General features: G+C 41.6%; 1 protein-coding gene across 4 annotated transcripts in view; it reads left to right on the top strand.

The window, feature by feature from the left end:
* Positions 1 to 20,827, top strand: part of GABRB2 (gamma-aminobutyric acid type A receptor subunit beta2) — a 286,336-nt gene that overhangs the window by 247,702 nt on the left and 17,807 nt on the right. For all 4 annotated transcript variants that reach the window (XM_090064795.1, XM_090064796.1, XM_090064794.1 and 1 more), the window contains 3 exons: positions 2,169 to 2,306; positions 3,959 to 4,111; positions 5,235 to 5,479. In XM_090064795.1, coding sequence (XP_089920921.1) covers positions 2,169 to 2,306; positions 3,959 to 4,111; positions 5,235 to 5,479 — 536 coding nt within the window. The remainder of the gene's footprint in view (positions 1 to 2,168; positions 2,307 to 3,958; positions 4,112 to 5,234; positions 5,480 to 20,827) is intronic.

Genomic DNA, 20,827 nt, shown 5'->3' with positions numbered 1-20,827 from the left:
AGGTAAGATTTTAAAATCAAGTTCTACAGTATATCAAGATTTCTTACTGGGGTTCCTTTTGAGACACATGGATATAATGTCTTTCCCTACAATAATTATCCTTTCTTTTTAGGAGACATTTTGTGGTAGCTTTAGTACATTACAAACCACTGGGGGCATCTACACATGCACTTTACTGTAGAGTTGACCAATTAGCTCCGCAGTAAAGCATTACTGTCTATATGTGCAGTGCTATTAGGCCAGAATAGGATAGTACTGCCCAACACAAGTACTACCCTGTGGCCAGGGATCTGCCAAATTCACTGCAAAAGTGGGGTGTGTTTTAATCCTGCAGATTCCACACACCCCTCCACTGCTGATTGGTGGAGGAGCTGCACTTGCAGCTTGCTCCTGATTGTGACAGAGGCAAAATCTGCAGTTTTAAATATATTTTTGCCTCCTACCACTGATTGGTTGAGGGGCCCTGGCAGCCCCCAGTGCTTGTTGCTGACCCATGGGGAGGCAAAACCCATGCCATGTTTAAAATCATGGTTTTTGCTTCCCTGACAATCTGGAAGGTGTGGTGGAGCCCCTCTGCCAATCAGTGGTGCAGTGGGGAGGGGAACATGAAAGATTAAAGGAGCTGCCGCACATCCCACTTCTACCATGAATTTGGTAAGTCCCTACCTAAGGCAGATTTCTTCAGTGAACTGCAGTGCGTGTGTAGATGGTTACTGGGGCTGACTGGAGCATGGGGGTGTTACAGTGCAGGAGCTGCCTGCTAGCTAGTCCCACAGTCCAGCACCCTCATGCCCCATCCAGCCTCCACAGCAGGTTGAGCCAGGGTAGAGCAGCTCCAGGCTGCCAGGCTTACCCCCTCGGCCATCTTCTAGGCATGGCTGCACCACTATGGTTCAACATGCTGTGGTCCCAGGCACCCATGTAAATGCTGCTAGTGATCCCCAGAAAATGCCTGTGCCACGTGTGCTCTGGCATGTGGCAGGTTACCCCAGGTGGGGTAAGGGAGGCTGGAGCTACCTTGGGGCTGGCCCCAGCAGCCTTACCTGGGGTTTTGGGAGCAATCCTGCTCCTTGGAGCCTGGTTGGCAGCAGTGTGGCTCTGGCCAGCAAGGCTCCAGCTTTGGGTGGCACACACTGTCACTGCATGTGTTTTCCCCAGATATCCAGGAGTCAAAAACCCCCCTCTGTACTGCTCCTTTGCAGTGCAGATAACAACTGAATGAGCAGTATGTGGTGCCACAGACTTGTCTGTGGCACCACATACCACACAGCCACGCTTGTCTGGATGCGGCCATTGTATCTTTTTCCCCCCTTATTTTTCTTTTAGGTTTATCCAGGAATGTGTATATCTCACATTCATGTGTGTTATATGCTTCCATCTTACTCTGTCACCAGGTTATCCATATCTGCTCTAGCCACTACCCAGCTGTAGAGCTGGCTTTTTAGCTCAAGATATAAGAAATCCTGTTGTCAGGCCTTGTTCTAAGATCCAATGGAGTATTTTGCTGTTTGGTTTTAATTTCTGTTCAGTAAACTGGTGTGTCTACATTTAACAGAAAAATAAATGGCTTTGAACCCAGAATCTAAAATACCGCATTTGACCAAAGATAAATATACACTGCTTACTGTTTTGTCAGGTAAGATTAGTTATATAAATTTGAAGGATGCTATAATTACATCTCTTATTACTTACAACTTGCCTACCTACTTATTATGTACATCTCTTCCATGCCTTTTTTTTTCTGCAATAATAATCAAATCCAATTTTTGTAACCTCAGGGGTTTTATTCACTTGGGTGCTTAACCTGGGGCTCAGCACTCCCCACTTCACCTGGTGTTGAGATCATGGTACAACAAGCACATTTCTACCTATGTCAAGAATGTAATCTCCTTTTTCAGTTTGTTTTTTGGCAGTAATATTAATGTTTTTAAAATATAGATATTGAAAGTTGCCATTTACACTAGCAGTAATGATAATATTTCTAACTAGGCATGCCTATGTGTACAGAAATATCTGCTGTGTCCAAATACTTACCTGTTACGCTGTTAGTCTTTTCTTTTGAAGACAGTTGAAATTGCTCAAAAAGTTTTTGAATAAGTGTGCTGAAACATTCTTTAACGATCTTCATTGTATGTTCTATGTTCTAACCCTTTCTCCCTGTTTTCTAGATGGCTATACAACAGATGACATTGAATTTTACTGGCGTGGGGGTGATAATGCAGTCACAGGAGTGACAAAGATAGAACTGCCGCAATTCTCCATTGTAGACTACAAGCTTATCACCAAGAATGTTGTTTTCTCTACAGGTTTGTAAAGGGGGAGTTTATGGGAAAGTGTATTTGCTCTCTGAAAAGAAATCTAAAATTTGCTCAGTGTCAGACTGCACTCCTGAATCTGCGTGAACATTTGAGAGTGAGAGGGAGCAGTGAGAAGCAATTCTGAATTTTCAAATGAGTAGTTCACAGGATATTAGGTGTAGTGTCAGTGCCATACTGATAGGGACAATTTCTGTGTGTTTGGCTCCTGTCACCTTTCACTCTAAATAAGAAGCCTCTCTGTGTTATGTTAGGGCTCACTCTGGTAAGCTATATTTTCTAACTTCTGTGGCAAGTTAGTAAAAGCCGAGGAAACTTGCTGTACATCTCAGCCAAGTGAACTCATCAAGAAATTACTCAATCCACAGAAAATTGTCTGCCTTCTCCCACTTCTTGCTGCCAAGCTATACAAGTCTTTTGCAGATCAGCTCTTCCCTCTCACTACAGAATATTCTAACCCTCATGCAACAAGTTTTGTAAGTCTCTCTCTCTTTCTCTCTCTCTCTCTTCCTATAAGTAAATGATTTTCACCAGGTTTCAGGCTGAATGCTTTGTGGTCCCTAGAGAGGAAACGGGATTGGCAGCCTATGCATTAAAATCATTTTCTTTTCTTCCCCTTGGGGGGAATTGTGGCCATAAGGTGTGTGGAGCCCTTATAAAGCCTTAAATATTAGCATTTTCTTTGTACCTATGCCTTCAAGGCAGTGTCATATGCAAGCAGTGCTGTGCCTGGGTATAGCTCTTGTTAAGCCTATTAAATAAAGCTACTTTCTATATTATTTGGAAGTAGATTTTTATTTTTTCCTCCTCACCACTTGATGTGGGGGTTGGGGTGGTGCAGGCATTAAGGCCCATAGTTGACAACCCAGAGGGCATACATTCAAGGCTACAGCAGAAGTGCTCATGGAGCAGCCCTGTCAGATTCCAATAAATCTGCAAATTCTGCTAAAGAACTTGTTACACAAACACGCAAAAGAAAGGAAGAAGCACTGGATGTGTTATGGTGGGCCAAGTTTTCTGTTTTATTTGAATATTTTGAAAAGATTTAGTCAAATAAGGTTTATGGTCTGATCCATGTGGGTACAGAAGACTTGGATTCGCCATATACTGGAGAAAACAGAAGTACTTTGTTTTTCTTTTCACTTGCTCACTGCAAGTTAAAATCCCTTGTGTGGACTCCGGAGTCTTCAAATTATATGTCGGTGTGCATGGGCCCAGAGAACACCCTGGAATGGGTAACTATTCACTAGTGCCTAGTGACCATTTATGGCAATTAAGGACATAAGTACCGCACAGAACAGGTGCTACACTTGTTCAAAGGATGAAAAGAGAAAGCGGGAGGTGGCATTATACCACACACAGAATAACACAGCCACTAAAGAGTGAGATCTTTGTATATTTGGGCACCCTGAGATGTATTTTAGATGTAGATTAAAGATTTTAATTATCAAGATCTGTGAAGCGGTTACTGCCTAGACACCTTAAAATGTTGCATAAACACCTGAACCTCATTATAAAATCTAGAATTCATTGTCTTCAGAGTATCTCAATTATCTGTGTAAACTATGCCTGTAATACAGTAAAAGTAGTAGAATTGAAATGACAGGATAACTTACAACCATACCTAAATATTCCCTTTTTAGGTTCCTACCCGAGGCTGTCACTCAGCTTTAAACTAAAGAGAAACATTGGTTACTTCATTCTGCAGACATACATGCCTTCTATTCTGATCACTATCCTGTCCTGGGTTTCATTCTGGATTAATTATGATGCTTCAGCTGCAAGAGTTGCTTTAGGTAGGCATTTTTACTCCTCTCATGCCATGTGTATTGGCTGGATGGTTTTATTATTTCCTCTGACTTACTGCATGATGCTTGATTTGAAAAGTAAAGCTCTACTCGTTTTTTGTCTAGCTGGTTAAGCTTTGCATTATTTGAATCAGCATTTAAATCATCACAATTTAAATAAAATATAAAGTGATTTCATGTCTGAATTAGCTAACTGTATAATCATTGTAACAGGAATTAGGCTAATTGCCTTGGTTGTTTTTATTGCACTTGCATTTCATCTAAAAGGCAAATTTTTTATTTTATTTAAGTTCGTGGCAACCCAAAACAAAAGTACAGTGCTGCATTATGGAATATAAATTGCTTTTTCTTTCAAGTATGCATTAGATAGTATACATTAGTTTTGAAGTAGGACTACAAATGACTAAAGGGCCCCTAGATAGGTATATGGCTTTGCTTCCTTAGCATGACCTTTAAATGCAAAAACAAAACCATTTTCATAATTAATGCCCAGGGGGCTATTTTATATAGTTTCATATGAATGCATCTCATCATTAATCCTTTGTTTGTTGATACCATGATATTACAGTATCCCAGCATAAAGTTAACACAAATAAAAACTATTTTTACTAGTACCCCCTTCAACCATGGATGAGATAAATATTCCTGTGCTAGGGAAAATTAGCATACCCTAGTGGTTGATATCCAACTCTTGTTAATTTTGTTTTAAAATTTGCAATTTCCAAATTAGTCTCATTTCCAAGAGACTAAGATTTCTCCTTAGGTGTTCAAACATAAGCATGGACAAGAGATGTGAGACAGTAGCTCTGTTTTGGCAACTGATAGCTAGGATCATTAAAAAAGGCTGCAGTTACACCCTTAAGAGAGTATCTTTGCATGACCCAAGATATGTATTTGATTTAATATAATTTATTGTAGCTGTAATTTTCTCAGCTCCAAAAAATAACCAATTTGTATCTAGAAAAGAGAAGAATCAGAAAAATGCACTTTTTTTCCCCCACCACGGAAAAAAGAATGCCTTCTCATATTCTGTGGGGAGCTGGCATTTAAAGATTTATAATGATAGAAGACCGACTTGAAAATAATTGATAAACCTTTCATCTTTTTCCAGGAATCACAACCGTGCTCACCATGACAACAATCAATACCCATCTACGAGAGACTCTCCCCAAAATTCCCTATGTGAAAGCCATTGACATGTATCTGATGGGATGCTTTGTCTTCGTTTTCATGGCTTTGCTGGAGTATGCATTGGTCAACTACATCTTCTTTGGCAGGGGACCCCAACGTCAAAAGAAAGCAGCAGAAAAAGCTGCCAGTGCCAACAATGAGAAGTTGCGAATGGATGTCAATAAGGTAAACTGAAATGGGGGGTATTTTTTTAGCATTGGATAGTGGCCACTACAGAATTCAAAACCATATTTCTTATGTAGAACAAATGTATAGTAAAGTTACCACGGATTTCTTAAGCTGTACAGAGCATTATACTTAGCTATTTCAGCAATGAAAGCCACCCTCTAGCTGGAGCTGTGAATATTAGAACTTGCTTCCAAAAGCAGACACTCACCATGTGCTCAGAGATTTCTTCTCAATGCAGATCCACAAAGATATATTTTTTTCTTTAAAAGAATAAATCCAAAATGATGGCTATAAGCTGGTGTGCAAAAAAAGAGCTGTATGAAACACTAGTAAGAAAACTCAAGCAGAGTTTATAAGCTTTTCAGAGAACCTCGGCCTATCCATAGACTAAAGGAAATAATTGAAACTCAAATATCTTTGCATGGTTTCAGCTGGAAGCATCCTAAATATTCTTTGTAAAATGCTAAATTACTCTAAATATAAGCATCAGTTTTCTATACATTTAATTTCAAGTCTGAATCTGAACCAATGGAGGGAGAGTATTTGCAGTCCAATGGATGTTGTAAAAATGAAGCCATTACTATATATATTAAAACAATTGTTTAATATATACATTTTGGCAAAATTTCCTGTAAAGCAAATTTTGGGGTGAATGCAAATCATGCCCAATGCAATATTGCAAAAATATTTTCATGAAATAAAAACTGTGATTTTTTTTTCTTAAAATATCAATTTAAATCCAAGTGAAATGTACTAGTTCCAGCTCTTTGTCCAACCCTGTCCCCTGCCGCATAACCTCTCCCTTCCCTTTTTCCATTTGAGAGTTTTTCCATGAATGCATTCTAACACTACATTAAAAGGGTTATAGTTTTCAAAGCAGAAAGCTATTTTCTACAGAAGTTTATAAATGGAAACTGATATGTTTCATACAGCTCTAGAAGTGATTTTTTTCACGTGTACCCAGGAACTTTTATAGTTAGAAACTGAGTGTAAGAGTAGTAGAAGTGTGGATACCTACCTATGTCCACTATCAACTATTAACCACTAAATATTATACTTGATTGAATATTGTCAACTGCTAGATTATATTTCATGTCTCAGAGTTAGTCCACTAACTATATTTTTTTAATGTGAAAAAGGATCTAATTGTTTTATCTTATAGGAGTATGGTATGCAAATGAACTAAGACAAATGCATGATGATTGGGCAAATTACTTTTGATGTCACAATACATAATTCATTCCACTCACACTTAACTATCCCATTGTTCATGATCAAACTGAATTAAAACCATCAATGTAAAAAAAAAACAACAATTACAAGTATTTTATTTCACTTGTCAATATTTTTATTACAGGTTTTCCTTGAAACAATGAACCTTTGAAACTTACCAACCTTTCTCCCCCACCTCCCCACGTGAATTTGCAAAAAATGCACACAACACAAAAGTTTTGTGACTAAGATTGTCACTGGGTTCTGATGTAACCATCAAACCTAAAGCCTGGTTCAAAACCCTCAATGTCAATTGAAAGGCTCAGGTCTATCATTTCCATGATACCACAAAAACCTTCATGCATGCTATACACTGTATATCTTTATTTCACACTTTCTCATTAGTTAGCTCCTGCATATTTACCTATACAGTAGATCTATGAGCCATATAATGAAAAGAAAAATAATCATGCTCCATGGTACTCCGAGCCATTTATCACAACAATTTATACTCAGAATTAAAGAGCAAAAAAACATAGATATGAATCAAATCCTGAATTCTCAATTCAAAATCCTGTAGGTCAGTGTCACTGGTATGTATTGTAAGACTTGGGTCCTCACTTGACTGGTGCCCTACCCCCTTGCAACATTAGGCCAAGACTCAAAGTAGTGCCATTGGTGGGTTCTGGGCACCTTTCTTGCTTTCCTGCCATGTCTTGATGTTCTTCTTGGGAGACTGTTCCAGCAGGTGGCTTGTGAGATGCCACACCCAAGGTTTCTTCCTGGGGCTGCAGCCTCCCCTTTGCTCCACCCTTACCACATCCAGTGCCGGAACAGACATTGTCATCTTGAGGCTCCACTTCCACGTGATCACTTCTCACCTGAATGTCCTACCTTTGGGGGGTGAGAGACCTCCTGGCCATCAGCTCTTTGTAGGACATCCTTTGGCTATGGGCTGATGTACCTGTAACTGAACTTGCCACGGCCCTGCATTAATAAGGTTCTTATAAAGGAAACTCAGATGAACCAAAGTAAAAATGTAAATGAGCACTGAGATGTACGTGGGGCTATGCTTCCCTCCCATAAGCTCTGTGGGCTTGGCATTGTTCTGCTGTGCCCTTGCAGCTTCATTAGGGTCCCTTCTCTGGGTCTCCGTCCCTTCAGCTATGACCCAACACTCAGTGTCACTGGTTGCTCTGGGTCCTGACTTGGCCCTCAAACTTCCACCCCTCTGCAGGGGCCTCTGGGCAGTGGAATTTGCCATCATCCCCCAGTCTGTCTCTCTCAGGCTTGGGGTCCTGGGTGGTTTCACCACCTCACTTGGCAGTGCCTCACATCTCCCTTCCCTGCGCTTCCTCAAGGGGTATCCGTGTGGCCACATGCATCCCACTCTGGCTGTGCTTGGTGCTCCTTCTTTTTTTTCCCTTGGGCTCAGCAGCCTCTCCTGGGGTTCTTTCTTGGCATGCTCCTGCCAGGGCATGAAGTTGGCTCTGCTCCCTCTATGGGGTGGGTATGGCTTCCCAACTCCAGGCCCCATCTCTCTGTGGTGTCTCCCCACTGCTCTTCGCTCACTGCCCTTTCTCCCTCCAGCCGCTCACGTGGCCATCTCCTTTTCGGCCTGCTCAGTTCCCAGGCCGCATGCCTCTCTCTTCTCAATCTGAAGATTCAGGCTGCTCCAAAACCAGCACACCTGAGCCTGCCATCCCTGTGTTTCCCCAGCTGTTGTGGGGGATGGGGAAAGTCTTTGTCAGGGTGGAGAAAGGCTCTCTCGGGTCTCTCTTCCCCTCTCACAGTCATTAACAAGAGATATGTAACTTTATTGTGAATAGCAGAAGCTAACAACACTCAGGGTTTGCCGTGTATGAAATACACTTAGAGATAACTGTATTAACTGTAGTTGGCATTTTTGAGTCTGCCACCTGTGCTGGCCAGCTTTGTTAAGTCACTGCAATCTTACCAGAGTAACCCAGTACCTTTTGAGAGTCCAGAACAGTTTGCAGTTCCCTTAACAATGGATTAAGAAGTAAAATAAAAGTAGATTGGTAAAAAAGCAGTAAAATAACATTGAATGAATGCAGTATTAATTGTATCAGCTGATGTATTTGCAAGTGTGACTCATGTCATTTGGCAAACAACAAAAGTCATATTCTTTTTTAATAAACCAGAATATTTTATTTACAAAAGGGAACAAACTATAGAAAAACATCCATTCACAATGTTCCAAGATCTGGTAGGGAAATAAGGAAGTTCCAGTATCAGTACAGGGACACTGGGTCTCTACTTAGATGCATATTACTACCATTAGATGGAACCACTAGAATCTCATGGTGCAGACAGTCAACAAGCCTAAGGCTGAATCAATTCAATCTTTACAGGTTAGTCTAAACTGCACAGATTAAATTAAAACAGAAGTGAACATATTTACCTTTGATTCAGGAAATGCAGCCACATGCCTGCAGTGACTAAGGCCAGAAGCAGGAGGTGCTACAGTACAGCTCTTTGGCATGTAATCAGCATGGGCTGTGTGCTTGCTGCCTCTTCCTGATGCTGCTGAGGTCTCTGAGATTTGCAGTCCAAAATCACAGCAGGAGGACTCTGCAGGGTTGTTCATTATTTCCTCTTCCTGCTTCCAGATGTCTCTGGGATTTGTAGTCTACCCTTGCAGCCAGCAGTAAGGTTGAGTGGGGAAGGGATGTTTAATCCCCTTCCCTGGCCCAAGACACCAGCTGGGTTTTGCCTGGGGGGCACTCCCCCCCTGTAGACTGGCTGCATTCCCAACTGGGCTTGCCCCCTCTACCCCCTTGCCAGTGAGCTCTTACTGCTCCAGCTAGGGAGCAGAATGGCAGGACCAGTCGTCTCTCTGGAGCAGACAATACAGCCCAGCCCAGGATTGCAAAACAGGATGAGATGCTTAGGGACTATGATTTAACTTGAACCAGGAAAGGGTCTGGGACATACGTTTCATAAACCGGTTTGACCCAAATCAGTTAGATCTGAAAACTACATTCAATCAGTTTTATTTTAAACCAGTTTCAGCCATTTTGAAACTAGTGTATGTGCACTGAGCTTCTGTTCTGTTACAGGTTTAAACCAGTTTCTGATCACTTAAACCAGTTTGTTTGCAACTTCTGTCCCTAGCCCTAGAGAACTTGAAAATCTGGTAAGTCAGAGCAAGAAACCTCCCATTTTTTCCATATGAGTGAACACCGCCAGTGCTTCCTGGGGGATGCTCCATGTAATACTAGGTTCAGTATGATTTAAAATTGTAATAATTTTGTACTATATGCTAGGGTTGTGTGAAATTTCACCAGGTTTTTAGTTTAAAAGCTGTTTTGATGCATTTCAAGTTCGAAACAGTGTAATCAAAATGAAACAAAAGGCTTCAAAACAGCCTTGAAACAAAATGAGGGCACTCAAAATGTTTTGAAAGTTTTGAAACATTCTGAGTTTCGAAGCCAGGCTTACTTCCAGCTGGCAGCAGCAGCCTCCTGTTATCTGGCGTGCAGATCCGGGGGCCCTCACCCCCAGGAAGAGTCTGGCACAGCCTCACAGCCCTCCCAGGGGTATAGGGACCCAGATCTACATGCAGGATGACAGAAGGAGGATACTGCCACCTGGGAATGGGACTGGGTTCAGCTTTTGCCCAGTGCTGAGAAGATTGCTACTGCCGCTGGCCCCAGACAGCAGCAGCAGCCTCCTGTCATCTGGCACACAGATCCATAGGCTTGCACCCCTAGGAGGGCTGTGGAGCTCTGCCAGACTCTCCAGGGGTGCGAGCCTCCAAATCTGTGTGCTGGATGACAGGAGGCTGGCACTGCCGGCAAGTGTCATGAGTTTTGCTTTGAACAGTTTGAGGTGCAATTTCCTATAAACCTTTAAACCTATCTCTTTGAAACTTGGTTGGATTCATGCCCTTAGAAGGGGCTACCATCCTTCAATTTTCATCCAAATCAGGCAAGAAATGACAAAGTTTTAGGTATTTCATGATCCCGTTATAGCCTATGGGCAAAACATCAAAATGTGTCAAAACAGTTTCAATTAAATGAAATGGAATAGTGCTTTGAAACTAAATGAAATGATGAAACAAAACACTGTCCTTTTGAAACAATGAAACAGACATTGAAACAAAATGGTGCTGTTTTGCACAGCCCAACATATGTATACCCAGTCCATTGCACCACTTTAGTCTAAGAGAGGGATTATAAAACTGTGGATCATTAACCCCCAGGGGGGTCACAAGAACTTAACTGGGGACCACAAACTTCCTAGGGGGTACACATGGCAGCACACAGCAGCGGCATGCAGTGGTGGATGGTGGGGGTGACTGCAGTGCACAAGCTCCCCATCCCCCACCACCATCATCCAGCACTCAGGGTTGCAGTATCACAATGTTTGAGAACCCCTGATCTAAGATATAACATACATGCAGTATTTTTTTCACAGTATACAGTTAGAATACTAAAAATCAGGCAGAGTTCAAAAGCACAAAGGGTGAGGAAAAAATTAAAATGGATTTCCCACAAATACTTTATAATGGGATAATTATACTGTTTTGACAAGCCCCATTTTATTTATAATCACCTTCAGCTGAAAAGATTAAAGCTCTGCAGTATACAGGCATGTCCCTACTGTATTTCTGTAAGATCTGGTTGTCATCTGCCAGTATTTAATGCTGGAAGTTACTGCAGCTGACTTCTGCTTGTTCTGTATTTTAACTCTTCTAACAGTCTTCTCCTTATATCAAGCCTAAGTGCATCTCTATAAGTCTACCGTTGCTTATATCAATGCCATCTTGCTCTGACTATAATCAGTCCCTTCCCCCATATTTGTAACACTTATCAGTTATCTTTAGTTAACACATGATTCCTTGAACTCTCTTTTTAAAACTGTATACTTTTATTTCCACGTGAGCCTTGTTCTGTGTTCTTTTTCCTCATATGTCTTTATCATCTTGGCAGTGCCTCCAATTTATTAACACTGTTTTCAGACTAAAAGACAAAAAATGAGGCACAGCATAGCAAATGGAGAGATATTTATGTTTACTAATTAAGAGTATTATCTCTGATGTCTGAAGACTTTATTATATGTCATTTACTATGACATTCTAATTTAGTACCATATTTACTGGAATCTAAGAGAGCTTTGAATTTAAGATGATCCCCCAATACTTAAGATTCTAGACATGGAAAATTTATAAATTTGTTATAATTTTCCATGTTTAGAGGTTGCAGTGGGCAGGGGGAGCCTCTCTGACCCCAACCCCAGGCTTGAGTCAAAACTGTAGTCACTGCCTTCTCCCTCCCCATTCATTCCTGATGAAGGCTAATGTGTAATTGATGTTAGTCTCACCTCAGTTTAGATCATCAATTAGTCTCAGATAGTTATCACTTTCTCTATGAGATTTTCCTTTTCCTTTTTTTTTTTTTCTTGGACTAAGGCAGTCATTGCTCTTCATCCGGCTGGCTGAAGACTGCCAGGACCTTTCTTGATGCAGTAGTCCACACACTCACACCGTTGTCTGCCATGACTTGCTGATAAGGGAAAAAAGAAGAAATGTCTGGGTGTGTAGCTTCTTGCACAATTGGTCCTTATGCCTGCCTTAGTATAGTGAGGGCTCCACCAACCCCTATATCCTCTTCCGTCCCATGGGGTGTTAACTTATAGTCCATATGCTCTGTCAGAGTCTGTCAGAATCTTTCCTATGCCTCTGGCTCAAGTAAGGCACAACTAAGTTAGTCCTGGCTAGGGCTTTAGAAAAAAATGAACTGTCTTGAGTTTAAACAATCTCCTGTCTTAAGTGCAGATAGTTACTCTTCACTATTGCTCTGCATCAAAGAGGATTATTTCCCTCTTCCCTCAGGTGGCGAAAACAAAGTCAACATATTTCTCTCCTTCTGTTCAGGTCTTAATGATAACCCATTCTCAGTATTTAGGTTTTTACAGTACCTCCTTCTCAGTCTTTCTCCCCAGGCTGCCATGATGAGGTTTCAGGTTACCTGAAAGTTGCTTTGTCTTGGCTTCTTCCCTGTCAGCTTTCTCACTTGAGCTGACTCCCTTAAGAGCCTTGTTTGGAGCCCCCTGAATGCTCTCAGCCATTCCCACTCTCACTTTGTTAGGTTCAGGAACTTCCAGTTCTGGTGGTTCCTCACTTGTCTATGCCAAGTCTCTCTTTATGACGAAGCTCACATTCCTTCTTCCTCCCCTCTGGAAACACCAGGAGAAGAAGGATCCCTGCATGGCCCTGTGTAGCTTCAGTGATGGGACGGCTGCTTGCAAGCACCCTTCCAACCCTGGTGTCTTACTTTCTGCCACCGTGTCTCTTCTCTTACCTTTCACTCCCAAGCACTTACTCTTGAATTTAAGATGAAAGGCTTTTTTTCCTATGTTGAATGGGGGGAGGGGATAAGCTCATCTTGGATTCGAGTAAATATAGTATGTCATTTTATGTTTAACTCTTCTATCATTTAATTGTACCTTTAGTGGTAAGACCTGTCTTACCACTTTGTATAGACATTTCAAATGATATTTTATTAAGGTTTACTTAACCACAAATCTATCCTTTTCCATTTATATTTAAAATCTAGTTTTTATTAGTATAGCCTTAATGCTCAAAGATTATATTTGCATTTTTAGGGGCCTTCTCATTTTGGACCATTATTTCTTAATTAGTATCTTAAGTCGCTTATTCTCTACTTTGTCTTCCAGGTCTTTTATAAGGTAGTAAATGAATGTTGATCCCTGGAATCCCTTAGAACACTGTCTCAACTAGATGAATTCATAGTTATTATTACTCTCTTTATTTATTGTTCCTTAATGTTTTTATTATTTTGATTTTATCCTACCAGGTCCAGAGAGACAGCTTTTGATCCATTTAATTGTGCTTATGCCCAGGTCTTCAAATATTGGCTCCCCTCCTCTGAAACTTACAGTACCATTTCAGATGCTTTACTGAAATCCAGCCATATCATCTGCATTACTTGCCTTCATTACCTTTGTAAAGATATAAAAAAGGACTTACAGCATTGGTATGGCAAGAGATCTAACTCATGTTGTGAAAAGCCTATGAAGTGCCTTCGCAATTTTTATAATTTGTTCCTAGTTTGCTTAATTAATTTACAAGGGATGGATGGGAGTCTTTTCAAGTAAAAACAACTGTATACCAATACACTTACATTTTTCTTGGTCCTGTCTAGGTCTTCAGCATTTATGTACAGATTGCTTCTTCCATATCCATGATTTCTGGGGTGTAGATCTCTATGCAACTTGCATGTACCCGGGTCTTCAAGTAACCTTTAGCCATGTTATTACTATCTCAATCTCCTCTTGCACCATTAGGCCTATTAGTCCTGCCTTCATAATTATTTATGCAGGGGTGCTCAACCTTTATCCCACGGGCCAAATGTGGCCTGCAGATCCATGGCATCTGGCCTGTGGAGCTGCCCATGTTTGGGGAAATTTCACAGCAGCGGAGTGTTGGCAGTTGATATGGCCACCTTCCTGTGCTGCCAAATTCCCAAACCCCAAGCCCTGTAACAGATCAGAGCTGAGCCATGATCTCTTCCCTGTGCATGTCCAGGTTGGGGCCAGGTCATGCCGTCTTTCCCACACAGAATATGGTTGGGGCTAGGCCATGTTCCCTTCCCCCTCAGGAACAGATGAGAACTAGGCAAACCTCCTTTCCATCATGGGGCTAGGCTGAAACAAATGCCCTCTCCCTGCCGTGGACCTGGGGGAACCACCCCCCTTTCCCCATAGGGCCAGTTTGAGGCTGTGTCAAGTGTCCTTCCCCTTTTGGTGGTGACTTGGGGCTTTGCTGTCTCCTGTCCCCTTCCACACAGCCAGATGGGGCCCTGCTGTGCCAGCCTGCTCGGAAAAAGGTTAAGCACCACTAATTTAAAGGGTTAACAAATCCGTTAGTTCTGCTTTCTCAGAATAATCACTCCAAGGTTACATGACTGGTAAAGAGATTTTGTTTTTGGTTTATCTTTGTTCTGATGGATTTTTTTTTTTGCATCCATTTATAAGCAACATTTTCTACTGTGTTTGCTTCTCCTCATTTGCTGATTCAGGATTTGTAATCATGCCTGGGTATAAGATTTGTAGTTGTATTTCCAGGATAGTTTGCTTTGCATTTTATTTCCAGTAGAGGTTCTGTTTCATTTGGCATGTTGCACCTCTTTTATTATGCCCTTCAGAAACATCAATGCTTTCTCCATTGTGCTCCTTGCTATTAATTGAGCCTACTTTATCTAGACTAGTACTTATTTTATTGACTTTTCTGGAGGTGTAATTAAGGTAGAAATACACATTTGAACAGTAAATATTCACTGAGATATCCATTGTTCTGGATAAATTATCAAAGCTCCTTCATAACCATTTGATAATTTAATGGCTGGTAAGGTTGGTTCACTGAACCACACAAACGTATAGGGTTAAATACAACTGGTTTTTATGCCTGCTTCCTTCAAAACTACTATTTGGCAAGGGAGATTGTAGTGGTCATGGAAAGAAGCTACAAACTGTTCTTTATTAAGAGAATGGGGAAATAATACTCAAAATATGGGAGGTTGAACTAGCTAAGGAGGGACTATAGATAATGTAGGAAGTTGTATTTGGTCTGGATCACTTCCACTGTTTTTTGCTGCGGGGGGGATGTTGTTTATAGGAAAGATAAAGCTGCCTCGTGGGCTACATACATACATTCAAATGATTAGGAGAATTTTCCTGGGTTTGTTTTCCTGGTAGAAAAGATTACCCAGAGATGCCTGAACAGAATGCTGAGCTCCAGAAGAGCAGAGAGCTTGCAGTGTTCAAACTGAGCGTCCAGGGGGCCTCTGTGCACATCTCAGCATGCTGTATGGGCACCCTTAGTCTTACTGGAGACAGATGGCAGCAGTGCATAGGTACAGCCCTGAGTCTCCCCGCAACACAGTGTAGGGAATGGAAAGGGAGCATGTTCTGCTCCCTGCTCTACTGGAATGATAGAGTTTAGAAGTGACACACAGTCTCCTTGAGAGTAGGGTCAGGGAGACAGAAACAAAGCACGCTATGCAAGAGGGTACCCATAACAATGCAGTAGGAGTATGCTGTAGCTTCCCTCAGCGGAGGATGTATACAGACATGCGCTATCCCAGGAGAAACTATCCCAAGTTATTTTTCTCCTGGAGTGGCCTGTTTGGCTCTGGGAGAAAAGTCCTAAACATCTGTAAACTTGTGGCTTCTCCTGGAAGAGCAGTCACTCTCCCAAGAGAAACTAAATGGTTGTATGTGGCCTCTGGCTACTACACTGAAGTCAAAACATGGTGCTTAGTCACTTTCTGAATTCTAATATTTACTATTTAATACACTGAAGGATATTATACCTTTTTTATTCCTTTCTCCACAATTCATTCATTTGCAAAATTACCTCATAGAAAATACATAAATATACTTTAAAAAGCACAGACATCCAGAAGACAAGCTACTTCTCCATGCATGCATTGATGGTCCAATATAAATTAGCTAGATTGTTTAGGCAGATACTGTAAATTTTAATGGAAAAACATGCTGATTTAAAATTAAAATATTGCTTCTTTAATTCAAAATAATATTTTTTTTCAATATTCAGAACTTCTTTTCACAATGTAAATTTGTGTTGACTTTTGCGTGATGGTTCCCTTTCTCAAATTATAGTTTATTTATAATTAGAACTTATTTACTTCCAGAATAGCTAGAAGTGCAGATGTGCTATAATTATACAGGTTACAAATCTACAATACATGATACCTTAAAACACAAAAATAAAAGCCTGACCTCAAAACTATAATCATTCTAGTATTGTTTCTTAATGCAAGCATTAATGCAGCAATTTCCCCCTTGACATCTAAAACCAAACCTAGGTAGGTATATTATGAAAATACTGTAAGGCTGTCTATACAGATTTGTTGAGCCAGAATATATATATTTATTCATTTATTTTTAATGTCAGCTGATATGGCTAACATCTGCATGATTAGCTAAGGTGTTTTATAAAGCTAAAAAGGCCTTTTTTAAGTATATGGTGTGTATTTTTAAAATAACAAATAATTCTTTACTCAGAAGTTGTTGTGCTATGCAACATACTCAAAGTCAGCATGTCTAAAGTTGCAGTACATTATTGTTACAAAACATCAAGTCAGAACCAAATAGATTAATTAGACAGAGGGTAATTTACATCAGAGAATGAGACAGGAGAACAAAGGTTGTGGAGCGTAGAATGTAATATTCAGCTGGAACCACCTATTTATAGATTTCAATCACAGTGTTGTCCCTTTAAGGGTGCCTTGTGCAACTTAATGGAACAATGGATTTTGAAAACTTGTTTCAGTTACTGAGCAGGTCATGGCCAGATTATACCATAAAGCCCCCAGAAAGTGGACATTGTGGTGATATTACATTAGGACCCCATGGACTACAGGTCTTGGCTTGAGGAAATACAGGAAAGCAGGGGATGCAGACATGGTACTCCCCTACTTAGCAGGTTTGGAGAGAGGCATACTAGGTGTCCTTGTGCACATGCTTAGATAAATATACATGCACACATATCCCAACCCACAAAGCTCAGGCAGCTCAAGAGCTCAAGCTCTAGTATGTTCACCACATGCTTCACTGTACCGACTACAGTGCCTATTAAATCATTTTAGGTACTGACAGATATGTGTGTGTGGGGTGGGACACAATTTACTGGAAGAAGCAGCGCATTAGTTTGACCTGGGTCTGCAGCGTCTGTATATATCAGGTGTTTCAGCTGGGCTTTTTGGCACTTTTATGTAAAAGCTACAGCCCCCCAAAAACTCCAATAGAGTGCTCAATCTATACAGACGTTGGGTGATCCAGGTCCAACTAATGCAATGCCTTTTCTGGGCATGCGCTGGGCTCGGCGCAGGGGCACATGGAGTTTAAAGTGCCAGTTGGGAGAGGAGGGTTTACATCTGTAAGTATCCCATGATTTTAATAGGGGTAGAGCTAGCTATTAGGGTTATGCAAAACTTCAGTCGCTGATTTGATTTGGTGGAGATTCAGCCCAATTTGGTAGCTGACTCTCTGAATCTGAATCAAATCAGGAGATACTTTAATCTCTCGGAATTGATTTGGAGGGTTTCAAGTCAATTTGGAGACATTTGGATAGATTCAATGACATAAACATGGCTTTAAATGTTTTTTCGACATACCTCAAGGTATCAGGCAGCTCATGAAACTGAGATGCTGGGGCAGATGGAGTATTCCACGGGAGCATGGGAGGGTCACCAGTGTACTCAGCAGTGGACCCGGAAGTGGACCAGAAGCACTTCCAGTCCACTTCCAGGTCCACCAGAAGCATGTGCTGGACCCCTCCCTACTCCTCAGCTCAGCGACTGGGTTGGGGTGCACTCAGGATCCCCCCGCGGCCAGTTGCTGAGCTGGGGCGGGGATGCGGGGAGGGTCCCCTGCATGCTCAGCAGCAGACCTAGAAGTACTTCCTGTCCACTTCCAGGTTTACCGTCAAGCACACAGGGAGGCTCCCACGCTCCTGTGAGATGCTCCATCTGCCCCACCATCACAGTGTTTATGAGCCATGCCTGGTACCTTGAGGTATGGAGAAAAAAACATTTAAAGCTGAGTCTATGGCTGAATCGCTGATTTTTTGAATCAGCATCAAATATTCAGACTCATATTTGGCTGAATCGAATTGGGACAGTGATCTGAATCCATGACGCAGACCAAATCAATGATTTGGACTGAATCTGAATCCAAATCAAATATGGCCCATTTTGTATACCCTTACTGGCTATGCCTGCATTTTGCCATCTGCAGGTTTCCTCATGGTGACTGAAACGCCAACTTTTTATACAATTTTCCCAGCCCCTTTGCACCATCCTGAGCAGCACAAAATAAGCTAAATTGGACACTATAATTCATTATCAAGTACTGAAGTGGAATTCTTATAAGCAGAGGGAGTCTAAAAAGACAGGAGGAAATGGGAGAATTGAAGTGGAGAAAGATGATTACTTTAGATCAGGGACAGGTAAAATCCAGCTTGCAGGCTGGATCTGGTCTGTTACAAAAAACTATAATGGAGACCCCAGCCGCAGTTGCGCAGGAAAGCTCAGGGCTGGGGTTGCCATGGAGACCAGCTGCAGCCGTGCTGGCAGTGTACACAGCAGAGGAGGGCAGGGAGATGCTCTGTAGCCACTGGAAACTTGCAATGCGGGTAGCTTGCTCTGGAGCCAGGGCAGAGCTGTGTTCTGTAGTCCGCAAACTCTGGGCAGGGGTGCGCAAGCAACTGTCACCTCTGCAAGTAGTGGGGGCAGAGCCATGATCCCCTTCTTGCACACCCCTTGCCTGGAGGCTCTGGCCTAGTTCCAGAACAAGCTGCCCCCATTGCAAGTTCCCAGTGGCTCCAGAGCAGTCTCCTTCCCTGCTCTGCCATGCACGCTGTCAGCATGGCTGCAGCTCGTCCCTATGGAAACCCCAGCCTTGAGCTTTCTCCCACAGCTGTGGCTGGGGTCTCCATGGAGACCGGCCCCAGCCATGTGGGCAGGAGCTGCTTGGAAATGGGGTCTGGCTGCTCGCTGGATCAGCCATTTTACCCAACCATGCTTTAGATGAAGGGAAACTCTTTGTGGGGAGGTATGGTGAATGATAGGGCTTTGCAAAAGGTGAAGAGTTCCTTTAGTGTCAGAGGTTAGATAGGACATGGGGTCATTTTCTGCCACCCTGACTCTCACTGAACAGTACCTTGCCATTTAATCAGTCAGACTGAAATCAGTGGGGATACTTGTAGAGTAAGATATTATTCAATATAAGTCAGAACAGTCATAGAACAGTGTAGACAGTGTAAAAAGAGATGAGCTTTGACAGTCTCCCAGGTGCATGTGCATATAATGATATTTAGTTAGTTAATACAACGGAACCACACCAGAGGACATTACAGCATATGCTTGAGGGTAACAAAAAGTTCAGTTTTAAAACTCCTACATCACAAAAACCCATTGTGGTTGGGGCTTTGAACACCTCTCTAACTGCTGACTTTTCAAAGAAAACTTTTTGCCACCATAAACAGATGACTGTTTTGTCTTGTTTACACTACTGCAAGAACAGTATGTAGAATTATTTTTGAGGTTGGGGTTGCACAATCAAACTGAGAGTGCCATAAATAGACACTGATGATAAAAGCACCGTAAAAGAAAAGACCACTATTGAATATAGCTTTCATCCTGGTTTTTACACAGGGTTGGTTTAAACCTTTGACACAGTTTAAAACTTAGTAAGAGTAGACCTAGAATCATGGGGCTCCCATCTGTAGGTGTGTAGGACTCAGCTGGGGTGTGTGGGGCTCCTCCTGCACTGGCAGTAAGGCATGCTGGGATCTAATGCATGATCTCACAATTGCACCTGCCATACATGTGGCATGGCAGGAGACGTGATTGTGTGAATTATGTATTAGACCCCATCACACCTTTACCTGCCCATGTAGATGGGGACCCTGGGAGCATTAACTTCACCTCTTTAAAGTGGGTAAAGTGAATTGTGCCACACTAAGTAACATTAATTGTGTGTAAGAATCTTGAGATTAGTAGCTAAACCAGCTCTATATTAGTGTTAAATGGGATACAAGAATAGCGTTTGGGAACTCTTATTATCCTGATGATCCAACAATTTTGGAAACCTTTAGATAATCTGATTTTCAAATAAGTGAAATACTGTTTTTTGTTTAGTTCAGAGGAGAGTAAAGAATTTCCAGCAATTGGTGTTTGCATAACCAAGGTTTACCAATGCACGGAGTTGATGAAAGATATTAGATGTTTCTGATTCTTCCATGTTTTACTCTTTACTACCATCATCACTTTATGATTGTCTATCTTGTTTTACCTTTGCTCTGTACGCAGTTTAACCCATTGACTAATTAAGTTTTTACTTTAGATAGGAAGATTATCTGGAGTAACCAAGTAAATTTTCAATACTTTTTGAGAAATAAAATTGCTGCATCACATTGTGTTGCAGAGTTATTTTTCTGATTTCAGTACAACTGAAATGGTTGCCACTATAGCTTTCAGTTCTGGAAAATCCTGATTATTGGGAGGCCTTTAATGTGGAACTGCACTGCAGTAGTTTATATAGACATTACGTTTCTTG

The sequence above is a fragment of the Crocodylus siamensis genome, chromosome 10 (assembly GCF_052110815.1).
Source record: "Crocodylus siamensis isolate JL-2025a chromosome 10, ASM5211081v1, whole genome shotgun sequence".
NCBI lineage: Eukaryota > Metazoa > Chordata > Crocodylia > Crocodylidae > Crocodylus > Crocodylus siamensis.
Note: the sequence above shows the minus strand (reverse complement) of the source record. Positions and strands in the feature narration are given on the sequence as shown.